This window comes from Glandiceps talaboti, chromosome 5 (genome assembly GCF_964340395.1).
Source record: "Glandiceps talaboti chromosome 5, keGlaTala1.1, whole genome shotgun sequence".
Taxonomy (NCBI): Eukaryota; Metazoa; Hemichordata; class Enteropneusta; family Spengelidae; genus Glandiceps; species Glandiceps talaboti.
This window is the reverse complement of record NC_135553.1, coordinates 20,321,953-20,339,448: the sequence shown is the minus strand read 5'-3', so window position 1 is coordinate 20,339,448 and position 17,496 is coordinate 20,321,953. Positions and strand designations below refer to the sequence as shown.

The window sequence follows — 17,496 nt, the reverse complement described above, 5'->3', positions numbered from 1 at the left end:
TATGACGATGGTAAATGTTGTCAATTTTGGAAGTAGTCCCGTTAGCATGACGTGTCCTCATTGTCGGCAGCAAATCGTCTCAAGTGTTTACTTTGAAGTTGGTACTATGGCTTGGCTCATTTGTTTCTTCCTATGGTTTGTCGGGTATGTGTACACAGGCAAAAATACAAAAGAAATATTTCTTTCCGATAACATGACTTCAGAAAATATAGTACTAGGTAGGTCAGGATTTTTACATTTTAAAAAAAAAGAGTACTTCGGTCCAAAGACAAGGTACTCGTTGGTCACAATATTTCCTGTAACAGTTGATGAAGTGTGTAAGAAATAAATGAAGACAATTATGCGATTAAGAAGTAGATAAACACAATATGCAGACTGTGCTTTTATAGACTGGGTTTAAAAAATGTAACCAAAGATACTTTGGCAAGAAAATCTACAGGGAAATATAAGTAATTTGTCATAATTTTATCTTTTGGCGTGGCATGTCAAAAATTTATAGAGTCAATGCTTAAAACTAGAATCGGTCGCGTTATCGGAAACACGTTATTTCTTTTATTTTGCCTAAGGAATATTATATTTCGATCAGTTTTGAATTAAATATTTTCGTGTCAAATGAGATATTATCTAAGGCTGCAATAGTCAGTTCATTGTATTAAAAGGGTGAACCATTTCACTGACGAGGGTGCCATGCCACGACTCAGTGTCTTGTACCATACTGTGCCATACCGTGATTTACTTTCATAGGCAATTAACCAGCTGCAGACGGCTGCTCTGCATGACTCTACATCAATTGTGAAGCTCGATATGTACTCTACATGGACATGCATCAGCCATTTGGCGGTGTGTGTGTGTGTGTGTGTGTGTGTGTGTGTGTGTGCGTGTGCTTGTGCGTGTGTGTTTGTGTGTGAGGATATGTGTGTGTGCGACATTTCACCTACCAGTACTTTCATTTTGAATTCTAATTTGGTTTTCTTTTTAAATCATTAAACTTTTTTTTAGAGCTTGGTGTTGCTGTTTCATCCCATTCTGTATGGACAGCTGTAAGGATGCTGTACACAAATGTCCAAGCTGTAACAACCACCTCGGAACATATTCCCGAATGTAACCGAAGAAGACCGAAGAAAACTGATGCGTACCATTAGCAAAGACAAAGTACAGCATCTTGTAAATATTAATCGGATTCTGATTGAACTGGTCGAGGAGGATCTTTCTCTCACGCTTTTCAATTCATCCCCCACCCTCCCCAAAACACCAACAAACACACAAACAAACAAACAAACAAACAAACAAACAAACAGACAGACAGACAGACAGACAGACAAACAACAACAACAACAACAACAACAACGACGACGACGACGACAACAACAACAACAACAACAACAACAACCCATCGTACTCACAGTAAATAGGAACTTTGATACCTTTTGTGACGTACAAGTACTTATACATCTGTCCCTTCGTAGTCTCGGTAGCCAGACCCCGGATCCAGACTCTCCACCGTAGGGGTGTGTAATATTTCTTAGATTGTTGTTTTCCTGGTCTGCAGACTAAATATAGCAACCTTTTGTCTATATATTCCTACCTGTAAGGGAAAGACAGAAAAAATATTTCTACTAGTATAGATACATCCTGATACAGCAGGATTCGTCAGATATTTTCCGAAGAAAACGGCAATCCAGGGCGGCAATCTAAGCAATAATACGTGCCCCTGTGCTCTCCACCGTCTCGCTCGACCATGATGAAGTGAGCCATCAGCGGTGAGGTTGGGTAACCGAGCCTGCGATAGCACACGCTCAATTTACTCGGCAAAGGGAATTTGATTAGCTTTGCTCATGAAATGAAAATAATCAAGAAAGATCTTAATTATAACGTCTCGGCAGTGTAGCTATTTTATATTTGAACTAATACGACTTTCTTACTCGAACTTTGAACTCGTGTGATGTGAGACTGATGAATATTCATAATAAGCCATAGTTGTTTAATCATATATATCAGGACAACACTCATTGAAATAATTAACATAGTCTGATGGCTAATTAGACTAATTAGCTGTATAGTAGGTATCGCACGAGTGTGAATTTATTTGTTAAATGTAAACAAGTATTTTCTTTTAGAACTTGATTTAATTAATTTGTAGTCTGCCCACAAAATCTCGGTTTCCTAGACTCTCTGACTTCAGCCACCACCCACAACCATTGAAGTGAGCCAGCGGTGAAGCTGGGTAACGGAGACTATCCGTCCACACAGAATTTGTTCAGACGTTATTTGACATGTATTTTGCAATGTAAAATTTCTATGGACTTCCATCATGATTATTTTTAGAGACTCACACCGTAATGTCGGTTACTCAGACTGTCATCGTTGCAATGGGATCCAAAGTTCCACCCTATCGATGAGAGTCTAGGTGACCATGACTATGTGCACAAATTTATTTTTTTATCTGTATTTTGTAAATATCTCCTTATCTGCATTCACTACTTGTAAATAATGTATACAGTGCATTTTGACATACGACCCCTTGGACTGAAATTTACCGTTCCCTGACGGGAGCATGCGTACGTGTACAAAAATGTATAGACTTCATATTCGTTAAAGCTGAGCAAATGAACCAATATTATGTCACTAAATGCACTATAGTCGATCATGGATCACACGCGTACGCAAAACAGTACAGTCTCACTTACCCAGACTCTCGCCGCTGGGGGCTCTGGCCCGCGAGACCTCCCCAAGCGAAAGCTCGAGCCGGGTGGTCTCGTAGAAGAGCCTCAGCGGTGCACCGTGAGAGTCTGGGTAACCGAGACTAAAAACAGTGATGTTTCTGTTTAAAGAACCGGTGTCAACATTACCGTAAAGAGGTATGTTGGATTTACGACGATTCACTGATCTTATCACTGTCGGGTTTTGGACAGAAAAGAAAAGTCATTTATAAAATCTCGATAATATTATTTAGTTTTCACACGGCACCTGTATAACATCAACATGCTCGGAGGAATAATCGCCAACTATTATTTCTAAAGATGTTGCCATGGTAATTTTGTCCATCATTTAGGGCCTGTTTCATTAAATATTACTGTTTCCACTATGATCATTTACATACAGATTCTTTTATATATATATTGAGTAAAACAACATTTTATTGGTTTCCAAATAGAATCGGTTATGAAAGAATTTTATTAGATATTCTGAGCTGTTTGAGTTTTCGTCTACCGTATATATCTAATAAAATTTTCTAACACTTTGTACTTTCACAATTTCTGAGTCTGTTGTTAAATGTAGGAGCATCAAAGTTTGGCAATGATGAATCAATAATCGTGATATATTGGTGAAGGAGAAATGTATGCTTACGCTTGATCCGTCGCCTTGGCGACTGTTAACAAAGGTATATGTAATTTTTACAACTTATTTTGCAGTTATATTTTCATATTGTACTATTTATGTAAATACGATAATTAGAATATGGCGGCCATAACCACGTAACCGAAACGATTCATGCGCGGTTGCGTTCTATTGCATCATGGGTAAATTCGATTGTCGACCACGTCTATATATGCGTCACTACAGTGGAACATTCATTTGCTGAAACAGGAAAAGATTTTATTGTATTTACCGAGGTTTTCACAACAATTTCTTTGAAAAAAAAGTGTACGTGCATGTTATCCAGGATTATCCGCAGATAGATCAAGGTACAGTATACACTTCTTTCTGATTGGAATATTACAGTATAATAACTTATTTCTCTAGAATAATCGTTGCAACTTTCAAGCCCTAGATGTTACTGTGTAAATTTTCAGTCCAATATCAGCGAAAGAACAGAAAATGGCGTTTCGATTATAATATCTAATGACTTTAAAGTTGCATCATCTGCACCTGGAATGTTGACAACAAATTTTGTAAAAAATATCTTGCTCGTAATATACGTGACATATGATAATACACGCTAAAAAGTACTGCATCACCTGTGCGACCCCCCCTCTCCGTTTTTCTTTTGCAGTTGGATCTGTTAACGTGTCAATAATTTTATATTGTTGTATTGTGTCTGTGTTTTTCCTGCAATAAAGATTATAATAATACATGATACACAGGATAAACCAAATCAAATTGGTTTTAGGTGCGCACACGAAAATCAGCGCCCTCAACGGTGATCATGAGTTCAATTCAACCTGTTTCTGTCCTATTTCTGGACCATTAGTTTAACATGTACAATGTCTAATTATTGGTATTTCAATACTTTTTAGTGAATATATTGCGGTTGTCTGATCGAAAAATGATATTCTGGTTACAGCTAGTGCAGTTCGTTTTCACGTGGCGACAGATTCAAAAGTCAGTCACTACTCTATACCTACGGATGGTATTGACAACTTAGAATAAACAGACAAGTAATTGGTTAAGTTTTAGTGACTATATCATTGGTTGACAAAAAAATTCCCAGTTGCAGTTAGTGTAGTTTTAAAAAATACGACCCCCCCCCAAAAAAAAAAAGAAAAAAGAAGAAGAAGAGAGGCTAAATTCACATGAACCCTGTAACAGTTTCGAACTTGGCAATCGCACTGAACAATCAGATAATCATTCCAGAGGTTTACAACACTCCTTGACCCCCCCCACACACAACCACCAAAACAGACAGAGATAAACAAACAAACAAACAAACAAACAAACAAACAAACAAACAAAAAAACGCGCATACATGTACACTCGCGTAAAATTAACCAGAATAAAAACACACTTTTTACCTACATATATCATTAACACGATTCTGGATAATTCTGTGACTTTTTCTCTATTAAAATCGTACTTAAAATAGCCGTGTAAAATCCGTAATAGTTAACTACGGCCAAGGACAGCCTACTGTGTGGGAGCCCTTGTGTAACTAGTCAGACCAGTTTAATTGTATCAGATACATTTCAGCCATAAAACTTAACTTGATGTTTTCAATGCTACAAGATATCACTTCTATCATTGATAATTTATACATAACATAACATACATACATACATACATACATACATACATACATACATACATACATACACACACACACACATACATACATACATACATACATACATACACACATGCATACATACATACATACATACATACATACATACATACATACATACACATACATATACACATACATACATACATACATACATACATACATACATACATACATACATACATACGAATAATTCTAACAAATGTTTTTCCTCTATAAAAATCATACTTAAAATAGCCGTGAAAAATCTGTAAGAGTTAACTACGCTTGTATTTTCCTTATAAACTTGATATTCATAAGTTGTGCATGCCTAAAGAGTTACCATATGATTTCTAATTCTGGAGGAACCTAATAATCCCACAAAGCTCACGGCCACAGTTATCTCAACTACTAGAACCTCGTCCTAACAGCGTACTATTAATTATTATTTCTTACTACACAACCACCAGCACCAACGAAAGAAGGGCAGCCGACTCTAGCTGTGCACCTGTAGGCTGTGGATGCGTATCCCCATTTGTCAATGAATGATACAGCCAGGGATTATGGAGCGCAAACCACGTGCACAGCAAGAAGGAACATGTCAAACGACATGTGGACCACAACCAATGAGCATCATTTGTCCTCACTGCAAGGAGAAAATTGTAACACACATAGAACACAAAACTGAAAAGTACGCCTGGCTGATCTGTATACTCTTCGCTTTTCTTGGGTACGTTTTCTTCCCTTTTTTTGACTTTGACATGCATTATTCATCTACTCAGTGCATATTTCCTGGCGTTTTGTCATGTCACTTATGGGCCATCGTATTATTGTGACCATGTTTTAAATATTTTTCATGTATGGTTTTATTATCTACTGTCGTGCAAAGAATTGCCCATGTTTGGATAATGAATATATATTGTATTGTGTTGTATTGTATTGATAATACACTACATTTTGTACAATGAATTATCTGATGAGCAAAATTAAAGGGGAACGCCAATGCAGTAAAATAAAGGCATGCATTTTCCTAAATTTTGAGTTCTGGAGAGTCAATTCATGATTTCATATCATATAAATTTCATTCGAATGTCATGAAAAGCTAAATAGAAACTTTTTGTCAACTCAATTGTTCCTTCGCCTATACACCTTTGTTTCATGGGTCTCAGCAGACATGAATATTTCCATTGAATAGTCATAACACTTAGTCATGAAATGACTCTTCAGAAACCAAAGTTTATGAAAATACATTCATTTCCTGGAGTGGTGTTCCCCTTTTAAATCACAATCAAACTTTTCCTACAACATATAACAAAAAAATCCCACTCTTAATGCACTTTTCAGATGCTGTTACCTACCATTATGTGTTGATGAGTATAAAGACGCTATCCACACGTGCCCCCAATGCAACAACTACATAGGAACGTTCGGGGCTTGACCAGACATATCCCATACATAGCCAGATATCGAACTTTACTTGTAGATGTTTCACAGACTGTTCATCTTGTTCATACATGAAATGAAAGTAAAATAGCCAGAATACCAAATTTTAGAAGATAGACGGCTGTGTAAATAAAAATAAAAATAAATAAATAAATAAACCCACACACAAATGAAAACTGGATAGTCTCAACAATACTTCACTCAATTGAAGTGTTTCCAAAACTTCTGACTAGCTTTCCCCCTGTTCACAGTGGATCAGCAGGTCAGCATATATGAGAACAACTTAATAGCTAACTGTAAATAAAAGACAGCACATTGCAAAATAAAGGAGTGTAAAAGGGGTGCACGTGTGAAAAGGTAAACTTTGCTACACAGCTATAGGTGTTTCACTATTCAGGCCTCACAGTGGTCTTTTGATCAAAAGTGGTATCTCTTGCATCAAATTTAACATTGTCCTTGTTGAAAACTCTTTCCATGACAATTAGGACCGTCTCTGAATGACCCACACTTTATTTTTACAAAATAAAATATAAAGTAATGTTGCATCACCACCAAATTTTAAATTCCGTGCACTTTTTTTCGCTCCGCTGTCAACAACAGCTGAGCGGATCGGAGCTTAAGGGTTAGTTGATTCTCCATCGTCACCTGTTGTCTGTCATCAGTTGTCCGTCATGTGCCAAGTTTTTCAACTTTTATTTCGAAAATGATATTTTCGACTTCTTCTCTGAAACCATTGGTTGCTTTGATATTTGGTGTGTGTTCCTTGGGGGAGCTCGAGTCTATTCAGACTTGTTCATTCCAAGTTGATACCGTTCATTTTCTAGTTGTAACCAATATGTTTTGGTATTTTTGGTCAAAACAAAACCATGCCCATAGCAACAGCCAAGTGGTGGTAGTTTCAAAGATGACAACATCATTGTGAGGGCAAACAAGTGAATGAACATTCCAAAAATTATGCACATATGCCTGTGACCACGACCATAGCACCAGTATAACGTTGGTGTACATTGTAAAGTCAAATACAGGGATGGGTAGGCATATGAATAAACATTCAAAAATGTATGGAAATATGAATAGCAACAAGACCACTCTATCTGTTAGCAACAGTCAAATGATGGTGTCTATTGCAAAGATAAAAACCGTGATAGGTGGGCATGCTGATAAATATGTAAGAAATGATCCCATATTTGCATAGCAAACAAGACTACACCCGTAGCAACTGTCAAATGGTGCAGTGGTGCACATTGCAAAGGTAACAACAGAATTGGTTGGCAAGAGAATATATCTTTAAAAGTGAACATATATTTACCAAGCAACAATATCACGCACATGGCAACAACCAATTCATTGATGGTGTGTATGGCAACAATAACAACATGGGTAGTTAGGACATATAGTCTCCATGTTGCTAAGAAACTGCACATGTGGCATAGCAACACTAAAATGATGGTGCATGTTTCTTGGGTAACATTAACAACAAGGTTCAGACACGGTCATGCAATTATATTGTTCTTCCATCACAATCCACAACACAATGACTTCTCTCCCCCTTTAAATTTTTTTAAACTTTCCCCCTCCACACTAACTCATCGACCGCCCCAGGCCGAAGAAAACGACAGATCCCTTAGCATCTAATGAATATGAATAGCTATTTTCATAATTGAATTTCGGTAATTAGGTAATAAATATGTAAGCTTCAAATTTAATGTAATTCGGTATATACATAGGCAATAACAAAGTGCGCATGCCCCATAAAATGTGTTATTGTCGCTTTACTTTCTAATGGGTCATTTGCATGATTATATTTTTTGTAAAAGGGATGACAGTTTCAAATTTATTCATAATTGGGTACATGCATTGGTGATAATATAGCACAAATATCCAATACAATATAGCTTAATCGTTGATGTGGCTTTCAATAATAATGATTTCCATAATTAATATAATTAAGAAATATCATGTATGGTAGCTCCGACAATGCATTTAGGAATAATTGTAAAAAAAGGCTTGCTTAAATGTTGGATGGTATTCAGTTTACATCTGGTTCAATTCAAACTGGATATCGTTTGATATTCTCGTGATCTTACGTTGTCGTTGTTGTTATTAATTTAAAAAAAAATATTACCATAACAATAATCATCATTATAAAACTAAAAATACATTACATCATCACTCCACATTTTGTGATGCGCTAGGCAGAGAGCAGATGTTACAACATCGTGCATTTAAAACTCTCTCATATTTTGTTGCGGTCAGTGACAATGACGTTCAGGTTTACCCACATTACTTAAAATTGGCCTAATATTGCATTCATGGTGGTGAGTATTTTAGTTTGTAATGTTCATATGTTTGTAAACTGTTTAAAGCTTGGACAAACATCTTTTGATATCAGTCAACTCTCTGTTAAAATGATCTGAGAATAGATGTCACCCATTCGTGTATTATTTTATCAAAATACACAAAAACGCATTTTGATTTCTAGAAGAGGTTTTGATATCGACTGTTTCAATGCTGCCCAAAAATTGTAAATTTGTCGACATATTTCATTTTGGGAACTCCCTTTCATATTTATGTGTAGATGTGTAATAAACCGGGGATGGGATTAGACGCAGGATTTGGTTTTACCATACAATGAAGAGCTACAAGTAACACATGGAACTGTTAAACAATCGTCACTACTTTTTTCAAAAGAGTATTATGACACGTTCACATAAACTATGATAGTGTATGTATGTATGTATGTATGTATGTATGTATGTATGTATGTATGTATGTATGTATGTATCTGTGTGTGTATGTATGTATGTATGTATGTATGTATGTATGCATGCATGCATGCATGCATGCATGGATGGGTATGCATACGTTTAGGGAGCCTTCAGTATTTACAGGGGGCATCATCAACATCATATTTTAACAAACTTCATGAGATGGTACACTCAACAAAATGCATCGTTTTATCAAACAATTTTCTTACAATATATGCATTTTTATTTTTGTATTTTGGCGTGTAAAGTACTCGTAAAAATAAATGTTGAGTGCTCATCTCACTTTTACATCTCAAAACACACACAAAACAAATTGACAATAATTGAATCTTCAATTTGATCACAAAACTACGGATTGTAAAATGTGACCCTCCCCCAAACATTGTAATGCAAAATATGACCCTCCCCCAAGAACAGGTTTGTAAAATGTGACCCCCCCCATTCCTCCGGCCCTCCCCCCTTGTAAATACTGAAGCCTTCCTTATCTTGAGAAGTTTCGTCAAAAAAGGAAGTTTTAATGCACAATAAAAAGCTTAGCCCGCGAGTGCCTTTGTCGTTGGAAAGGGTTGTGATTAATATGGGCATAATATGTTGATACACATCGTTCCTTCCTGTGATTGACAGAAGTTGCAAATTCAGCAAATTCCAAACCCTTCATTGGATGAAAGTCGAATATACAGTCATGTTACTGTCCTGGGGCTGGGTTAAGTTGGATGCAGAAATAGCATAACACCATTTTTTGCTTTGAAGCTTATATCCTTCATTATTTCAAAAATGTAAGTTTATACACTCAGGTAAAGGCGATTTATTTATTTCCCTTTCGTGTGTAGAAAACGCCGAACACTATATATAGCTTGCTATAAATCCTGCAGCTATATTGAAGACGATAGGCGAACACTACTTGAAGATATCCAACGTATGCTCCGATTGTGGTCTTATGGTGACAGTTGTCGGATAAAAAACAACCATGTTGGCGAATGGTGACAGAAATGGAAACTCTTCTCCAATTTCGAATAGTGGTGGCCATCGAGAAGACCGTGGCATTGGTTCCCCGTGTCTGGGAAAATTGAAAGAACTACAGGGCATTTTGCTTGCGCTGGTCACTGGTGTACTATTTTCCACAGCCACAACTTTGGTAACTGCAGTTGAAATTCGTGGAATATCAGCTTTCCAGATCCTTTTCCTGGCGTACCTATCGATATTGGTAATTGCGCTATCTATTTGCCTCCTTCGAAACAATAACGTGTTAATCATAGGAGCCAGGAACATCATAATACTGCTCTGTATGGGATTCTTTCGCTGGCTTGCGCTAACTTTCGTGTATTATGCGTTCAAGTTACTACCATTTGGGGATGTAATTGCGGTTGTTCGTGGCCTTGTACCCGTACTGACGGCGTTGGCAGCCCTTGTATTTTTGCACGAAAGGTGGTCATTGGTTGAAATTGTTGTAACGCTTTTCAACGTAGCAGGTGTTGTTGTAGTTGCCGGGCCCGTTTTTCTCAGGTCTGAAGAAGATTACCCCGATTCAGATCCCGACCAGCATTGGACACCGTGTCCTACGTACAATAAAGCGGTGGGCTTTTCCCTGGCTGTCGGATGTGGCGTTTCTTTTTCACTCTGTTACATTTTGGCGAGATCTCTAAAGGATAGTTTTACAGTTTCATGTCGACTGGTATACGATTCCTCCGTAGGACTACTCCTTTCCACTATATTTCTATATGCCACCTCGGATCGCCCTATGTGGTTAATGGGATCGAAATTGATCGTAACACTACTACTTTACGTCACAGTGGAGAACGTTGCTCTGTATGCATTCTACCGAAGTTTCAAAGTCGAAGCAGCAGCTACAGTTTCAATGATTTTGAACATTGAATTAGTTACAACGTACATCTACCAAGCAACGATGTTTGCAGTTAAACCAGGCGCTCTGCAGATTACTGGAGCTGTCCTCATAATATGCAGCTCTGCTATTGTTGTTATCATCAAATGGAGAAGCCATTCGAAGGAAGATGACACTGAACGGGAAGCAGTCTTGCAGGAATTCAGTGATGGAGAGGAAAATGCACCTAAATTTGGGAGTCTTCAAAATAGAGATTGATTTTATACAAATACATTTGGACATTTAAGAGACTGAACAAGAGGGGAATTGCTGGAGAATATTTTTTGTGGTGAAAAAGTGATGGCGCCCTTCTAATATGTGGTCCAAAAGTATATGACCCTCCTTTGAGGTCAGGCTGAAAGATCTGAAATTTTAAAATTAATCTTTTAAAAATGTAATGAGCACTCTTTAGTCCCAAGAACCCATGCTATTGAAAAGAGATGTTACACATTGGATGGATGGTTGTTTTTTGAAAATGTTTTGTTAGATAAAATTCACTTACTCATAATATATCATACACTAAACAGTATTGAATCACCTGTGGGTAAATGTATTTGCGCAGGTAGCTGTACGCAAAAAAATACGGTACAATTTGATCCGTACACTAAAATCAGCGCCCTCAACAATGATCGCAATTTCAGCCTGTTACTACACAACTTATGGATAAAAATCAACACCTAATTAAACATGCACAATGTCTAATTACTGGTATTATAACAATTTTCAATGAATGGATTGCAGGTTTTCTGATCGGAAAAAAATAATACTCCAGTTGCAGCTAGCACAGTTTTAAAATACAGGTATACTTTATTACATCATTTATCATGCAAAAACAGTAAAATTTACATAAATTCATTTGCGACAATCTCGAATGTATAAATATCATGTTCAAAATACTGGCACATAAAGAATGAAGTAAATAGATTATGTAAAGTAGATTCTGGAGTTGTCATCTGGTATAAATTAATGTTAATACACTACACTATCTACATTCTCAGCCTCTTCTAGTATTCAACCTCTGTTTGTTCATGCTTAGGCCAAATAAAATATGTATGTGTTTACGGTAACCGACTTCAGTTTATGCCATCGACCCTAAACTTTTTTAAATCCAAAAAACTAGAATTTACTTCTCTTTATGTGTAAATTTTCTTGCTAAAGTATCTTTGGTCAATTTTTTTTTTTTTAAATCCCATTCCAGAGAAACGAGTCTTTCAAAAAATGCAAGTCGAATTCATACTATACAATCTATTGTGTTATCTACTTCACATATAATTCTCTTCATTTTACTTATTTTACATCTCATCAAACTATCACATAAGTATTGTGACCAGTGCATATCTTGGCGATGGGTCGAGGTAATTTCTCAACCCACAAAAATGAAAAAAAAAATCCCATGCACCAATCTACCCTGTTTTTTTCGAAGTCATGTTAACGTAAACAAACATATTTTATTTAATTTTGCCTTACTACAAATACATCACTATCAGTTGCCATGTCAACACCTTCATGTAATATATGTATCCAAAAGTACACTTTCACTATGAAGTACACCAGGTACCATCTACAAATAAGTTTACATGAAAATGTAAACATCCTGTCCAACTGAAGACACAACAGTTGTCATATATAAATATGACTAAAATGTATATATTTCATTATAAAATGTACAAATTACTCAACGACATGATTTTAAAATCTATGAATTTTACATCTTAAAATTGGTTTTTGATTAAAAAACATGTATGAACATGAAACATGAATGAGTGAAAATAATATAAATATAACATTGAGACCTAAAGCTACATAATTATATACAATTATAACAGTATCATAAACAGTCACATAAGATAATCAATGACTTAATTTTTTTGGGATATGGACTAATTACAAGTGTTATTTTCTTGTAAGTATTGGAGTCCCTTTTACATAAATTAACATCTCTTGATCAAATTGTGATATAAAACATCTATCCATCAAAACATCTATACAATATCGATTCCTCGGAATTACAAGCTCACAATAATAGTTGTATACCAGGAGGGATATAATTATGTAAATGGAAATCATTGCTGACTCACTGGGCAGAAGGGCTTGGTGGTTGTTTTGTGGTGTATGGCTTTATGAATACATACTTTTAGGTTTTATGACCAAGAATTACAGACTGGCTGTATGAAGTCTCAATACCTATGAAAATGGGTATGGAAATCTGGATGACTAATGTGAAGTCAAGCTTACATTGCTTGCTTAAAAGTCACAGCTTAGTCCTAATAAGTGTGTATTGCAGGACCCAACAAAGATGACTTCAACCAATGTTCTGTTTGGTTTACGTGTCACATTCAGTTTTCAACTTTATATACTGATATGTATTATGTAGACATCCAAGCTACTGAACAACTTGCCTTTGTGTTCTGTTCTGGAATTCACTTACATTATTTAAGTTGTGTGTACTCATTTACATTTCTGAATGACCCATATTTTTTTTATAGTCAAATCATTTTTATAAAACATTATGATGCATCTTAGGTACTAGTATATGATGTTGACCATTTCCCATACTCCTATGCAGTGATATCCCAAATCTATAGATTATGGGATATTGCTGCATAGGAGTATGAGAATGGTTGACTATCTAGTCTCGAAACATTTGGCTGGAATTGGAAATCGGTGTAGGGAGATGGTTTCTGGGCTACGCTGAGTAGGAGCTAGGACCATTCCCTGGTTTGCATCAATTATGAGAAAGGTGTTTACTGGTACACTCTTTTTGTATCTGAATGTGGACTTTTATATCAGTCTTTAGTTTCCAATTTTATATTGCACTATCAGTAAGAAAAGCTAAGAAAAACATGGCTTAAAGATGACTAAAATTTACAAATTGCAAGCCGCCATCTTGATTCCACTCCAAGAATGTGAAAAGCTGTGAGTTTTAAGACTCACTTGGGTGGTCAAGTTAAACTTTTGATCATGCAAATAATTCAATTAAGGGCCAATCAGCTCATTGATATGTTTAATTAGCGGGTTAATATATATCTATATAACTGTGGGTATATGTATAAAAATATATGATAGATACACAACAGGTAAATACACTTGAAGCACCTTTAGGAAGAATGTGAATTTTGTACAAATTACAACAAAACCTTAGAAAAGACTTGACTAATTAGCCTACTATAAAATCAGACGAGATTTGAACACATGGAAGTAGATGGCTGTAAGGCAAGAGACTTTAGTCCAGTATGCCCTCTAACCCAATCTGACACACCACTGATGCACATAATTTCTAGTGCCCCACTGAAATTGGTATTTCCCCTATCTCTTACTATGTGGTGACTCACAAGAAATGCCAGTTTTTATCATTTTGACCCCGCTCAATAAAATTTGGATTTAGAGGGTACACTGCTGTGGTGATAGATACACCCATTGCAAATATAGCTATACACATTTGACAAACATGGTAACAATGTTAGTCAGACGTGCATCAAAGTGTAGCATATTATGTTTGGTTAATTCTGTGGGATTAATGCTGCCAGATTCGCAATAGATGTAATGTGAATCTCACAGTTGTTTTTACATTTTACAATACTGTGTTCATCCATTTTTCCGAAGACATGCTTATTGATAGCAAAGATCTTGTTATTGATAGATGATAGCTGAGGTATCTTTGGAAGGAGTAAACTTTGGCCACCTTTTACTTTCCCATTAATAAATTTCCATACATCTTTTCAATAAACTAACTTTGCTTAAACAAAAGCACTGGGCACCTGACCGCATGAGGGCGCTAGCACACCTCATTCGCTCCTTCTCAGATAATGGCAAGTTACATCAAGTGATCATCACACCATACATGTTACAACTACTGTAATATAAAGCCAGGGTTGCTGTATTTTGAGAACCCTTCTATCTAGTTTGGCACACTTCGGTTGGATTACTTGCCTGTTGACCACTTTGGTAGTACAACTGCAGTATTCTTTATTTCAACTAGCTAAGACAGACACACAAATAGATTACACAAATATAGGTGATAGCAGTGTCTTGGTGATTCTGATGTAATCACCCTGTAATCAACAAGATAAGTGTAAACACTGCAAGTCACTAAAAAGTACACTGGCCGTCTACACAAATAAATGCTACATGGGTTTTCCAATAGACTGAGCCATTCCATTATGAGTGTATATCAACATTCATTACTAAAATGGTCACTTCTATTTTGTTTCTGTCTCAGCTTGTTGACATGATCTCATTGGAGTAATATTCTGGTGACTATCAAATCTAGGGTCTGCATTTTAGGAAGATCATAAATACGTATAATAGTATAATACAACCAAGATCAGGGTTGAGTGGAAAGTGTAGTCTATGTAACATTGTAACTAATTGTAAAGAGATTTTGTCTAATTACTACTGAGTCTGTACTGTGTATACATAAACACTTTATTTGAAATCATTTAGTTTTATTTATACATTTCTGTTGTACTTCAGCTTTTGTATATTATGTAATTAATAGTCTTGACTTCGAAGTGTAACTTCTTTGTAAATGGGCCGGATGTCTGGAAATGCAAATAAACTACCTATAGTGGAACTGTACTGTCATTGACAATAGCTTACACATGTATCAATAATTATGAGACAAGTAAGTTACAATGTATCACTCTCATGTGTTCACTAATAACTCACCCAACCTCTACAAGGTTGTTGTGTTTAATAAACAGACCATGAGTGGAGATTTTATATCAAGATTTGTTTTGACTAAAGTATAAACGTTATCAATTATAGTAATACAATGTTGCAATGACTGTCTCCAAAAAAAACTGCAGACTCAAAAAGTCGGCACCCTTGCACTAAGTGAGCGGCGTTTTCAAAGGGAAAAACTAAAGGTTGTTTGAATTCTAATGATGTTGGGTAGACTACACTTTCCATTGCAACCCTGATCTTGGTTGTACTTATGTGTTTTTGGATTGTTAGAAGGTATCACAGCATTTTACATGACTTTGGTATTACCTTAGTCTGTAAGGTAAGGTACAACGTGATGGGGCGCCCTCACACATCAGTCAACACCATGACAGTGGAGCCGGTGCGGGTGGAGCAACACGATGTACCATACAGTCTATATTTTACTTATAAATATGCAAAAAAAAATAATTAAATTTTAAAGTTAGGATCCAGCTATCGTGGCTTACAACTAACACCATGATGCCAATACTTGCTTCACACAGTGATTCCTTTCAAATAGCACGTTATTAGCATGGAGAAGGATCTGCAGTGGCAGCAACATCTGCATTTTCTTTCATACTCTTCTGTCTGGTCAGGTTTGCTCTATCAGCAGCGTCTAATCCGTCCTCTTCCTCCTGTGCCTTGGCAAATCCTAAGAATACCTGTGAAATAGGTAAAAGAGAAGTATTCATGAAATGAAATGAAACAAGGTGCTATTACAAAATTTACTGTTGTCATGGTGATAAGTCAAGTGTTTGTAAAGTGTCTACCATCACGGATTGGATATAATATCACAAATCGATTTGGAGTGTTAGTTACACCCAAACCATTCGTTCTATCCTGAATAATTTTCTGCTCATGCAGAAAAACTTACAACAATTTCTGACAAAAGAGAGTGAACAATTCTGTTCCCCCTCCCACCACTAACATCATATAATGGTACAAGTAACACGCCTATTTGTGGCAATGTTTGCACATGTCCACTACAAAAAGGGGTATGTAAGTAACAGTGGAACATCTTGCTATCCATCATTATCATACCTTCTCTAACAAATCATTTCTACTTGCATGTATAGAATGATGTTTAGATACTTAGATAATCATGTGATACTCACCTGCTCCAGAGTGGATTGGCTGAAACTGTACTCTTCTATACCAAGACTTGCTTTCCCTGTTTTGAGAAAAGTAACAAAAATTTGTGTGTGAGCACAATGACATTTTAAAACTCTACCTTCAATGGTAGCAAGACTTGGAAATCATATTTACAGTCTCTGTAATATAGAATATCATTATGCTTGTTTCATTGTTGTTATTTACAAAACAAAGAACAAAATAAAAGAATGGTCAGTCTGTCATTTGCATTCTTTATCAAATTTTCCCTAAAATGTTGTTGATGGTATGGTGTATGATTGATGTCCATGTGTAAACAATCACTAAGGAGGTAGATACCGTTTATTTGTTTGTCAACAAACTGTCACACTGTGTGGAAGGGTTTAATCACTGGGCTATCATGATCTGCTTCAGCAAATAACTCAAAAATAAGAACAAAAATTCAGAAAAAATATCTTCAGGTCCATCTTCTAGAGCTTTTTAGGAACACACACCAGATTAAGAACACACAGGGCAGACATTGAAAACACCTGTTACCCTGTCTAGTGAGTACCCTTAATGCCTGTACATGATGTGCCATTAGGCAAACTTAAAAAAGTTTGTGTTTTGGA

General features: G+C 36.2%; 3 protein-coding genes across 3 annotated transcripts in view; 2 read left to right on the top strand and 1 right to left on the bottom strand.

Annotated features, from left to right (window-relative positions):
* The window catches only part of LOC144435177 (LITAF domain-containing protein-like), a 6,437-nt gene extending 3,231 nt beyond the window's left edge, over positions 1–3,206 (top strand). Inside the window, exons 2-3 of the mRNA XM_078123749.1 lie at positions 1–144; positions 1,000–3,206. The exon at positions 1–144 is cut by the window's left edge and continues 79 nt beyond it. Of these exons, the coding sequence (XP_077979875.1) occupies positions 1–144; positions 1,000–1,105 (250 nt within the window). The 3' untranslated portion in view covers positions 1,106–3,206. The remainder of the gene's footprint in view (positions 145–999) is intronic.
* Positions 3,207–10,159: 6,953 nt separating this feature from the next.
* On the top strand, positions 10,160–11,290 carry LOC144435468 (solute carrier family 35 member G1-like). The gene has a single exon (XM_078124062.1). It carries the CDS (start codon positions 10,160–10,162, stop codon positions 11,288–11,290), a length of 1,131 nt encoding a protein of 376 aa, XP_077980188.1.
* A 587-nt stretch (positions 11,291–11,877) lies between these two features.
* LOC144434979 (cholesterol transporter ABCA5-like) overlaps positions 11,878–17,496 on the bottom strand; it is a 57,760-nt gene continuing 52,141 nt past the window's right edge. The window contains exons 32-33 of the mRNA XM_078123510.1: positions 16,891–16,946; positions 11,878–16,437 (exon numbers count right to left, since the gene is read on the bottom strand). Coding sequence (XP_077979636.1) covers positions 16,303–16,437; positions 16,891–16,946 — 191 coding nt within the window. The 3' untranslated portion in view covers positions 11,878–16,302. The remainder of the gene's footprint in view (positions 16,438–16,890; positions 16,947–17,496) is intronic.

Bases quoted from the DNA above. Each gene is read 5' to 3' on its own strand.
- LOC144435468 (XM_078124062.1), top strand. From the start codon at position 10,160: ATGTTGGCGAATGGTGACAGAAATGGAAACTCTTCTCCAATTTCGAAT.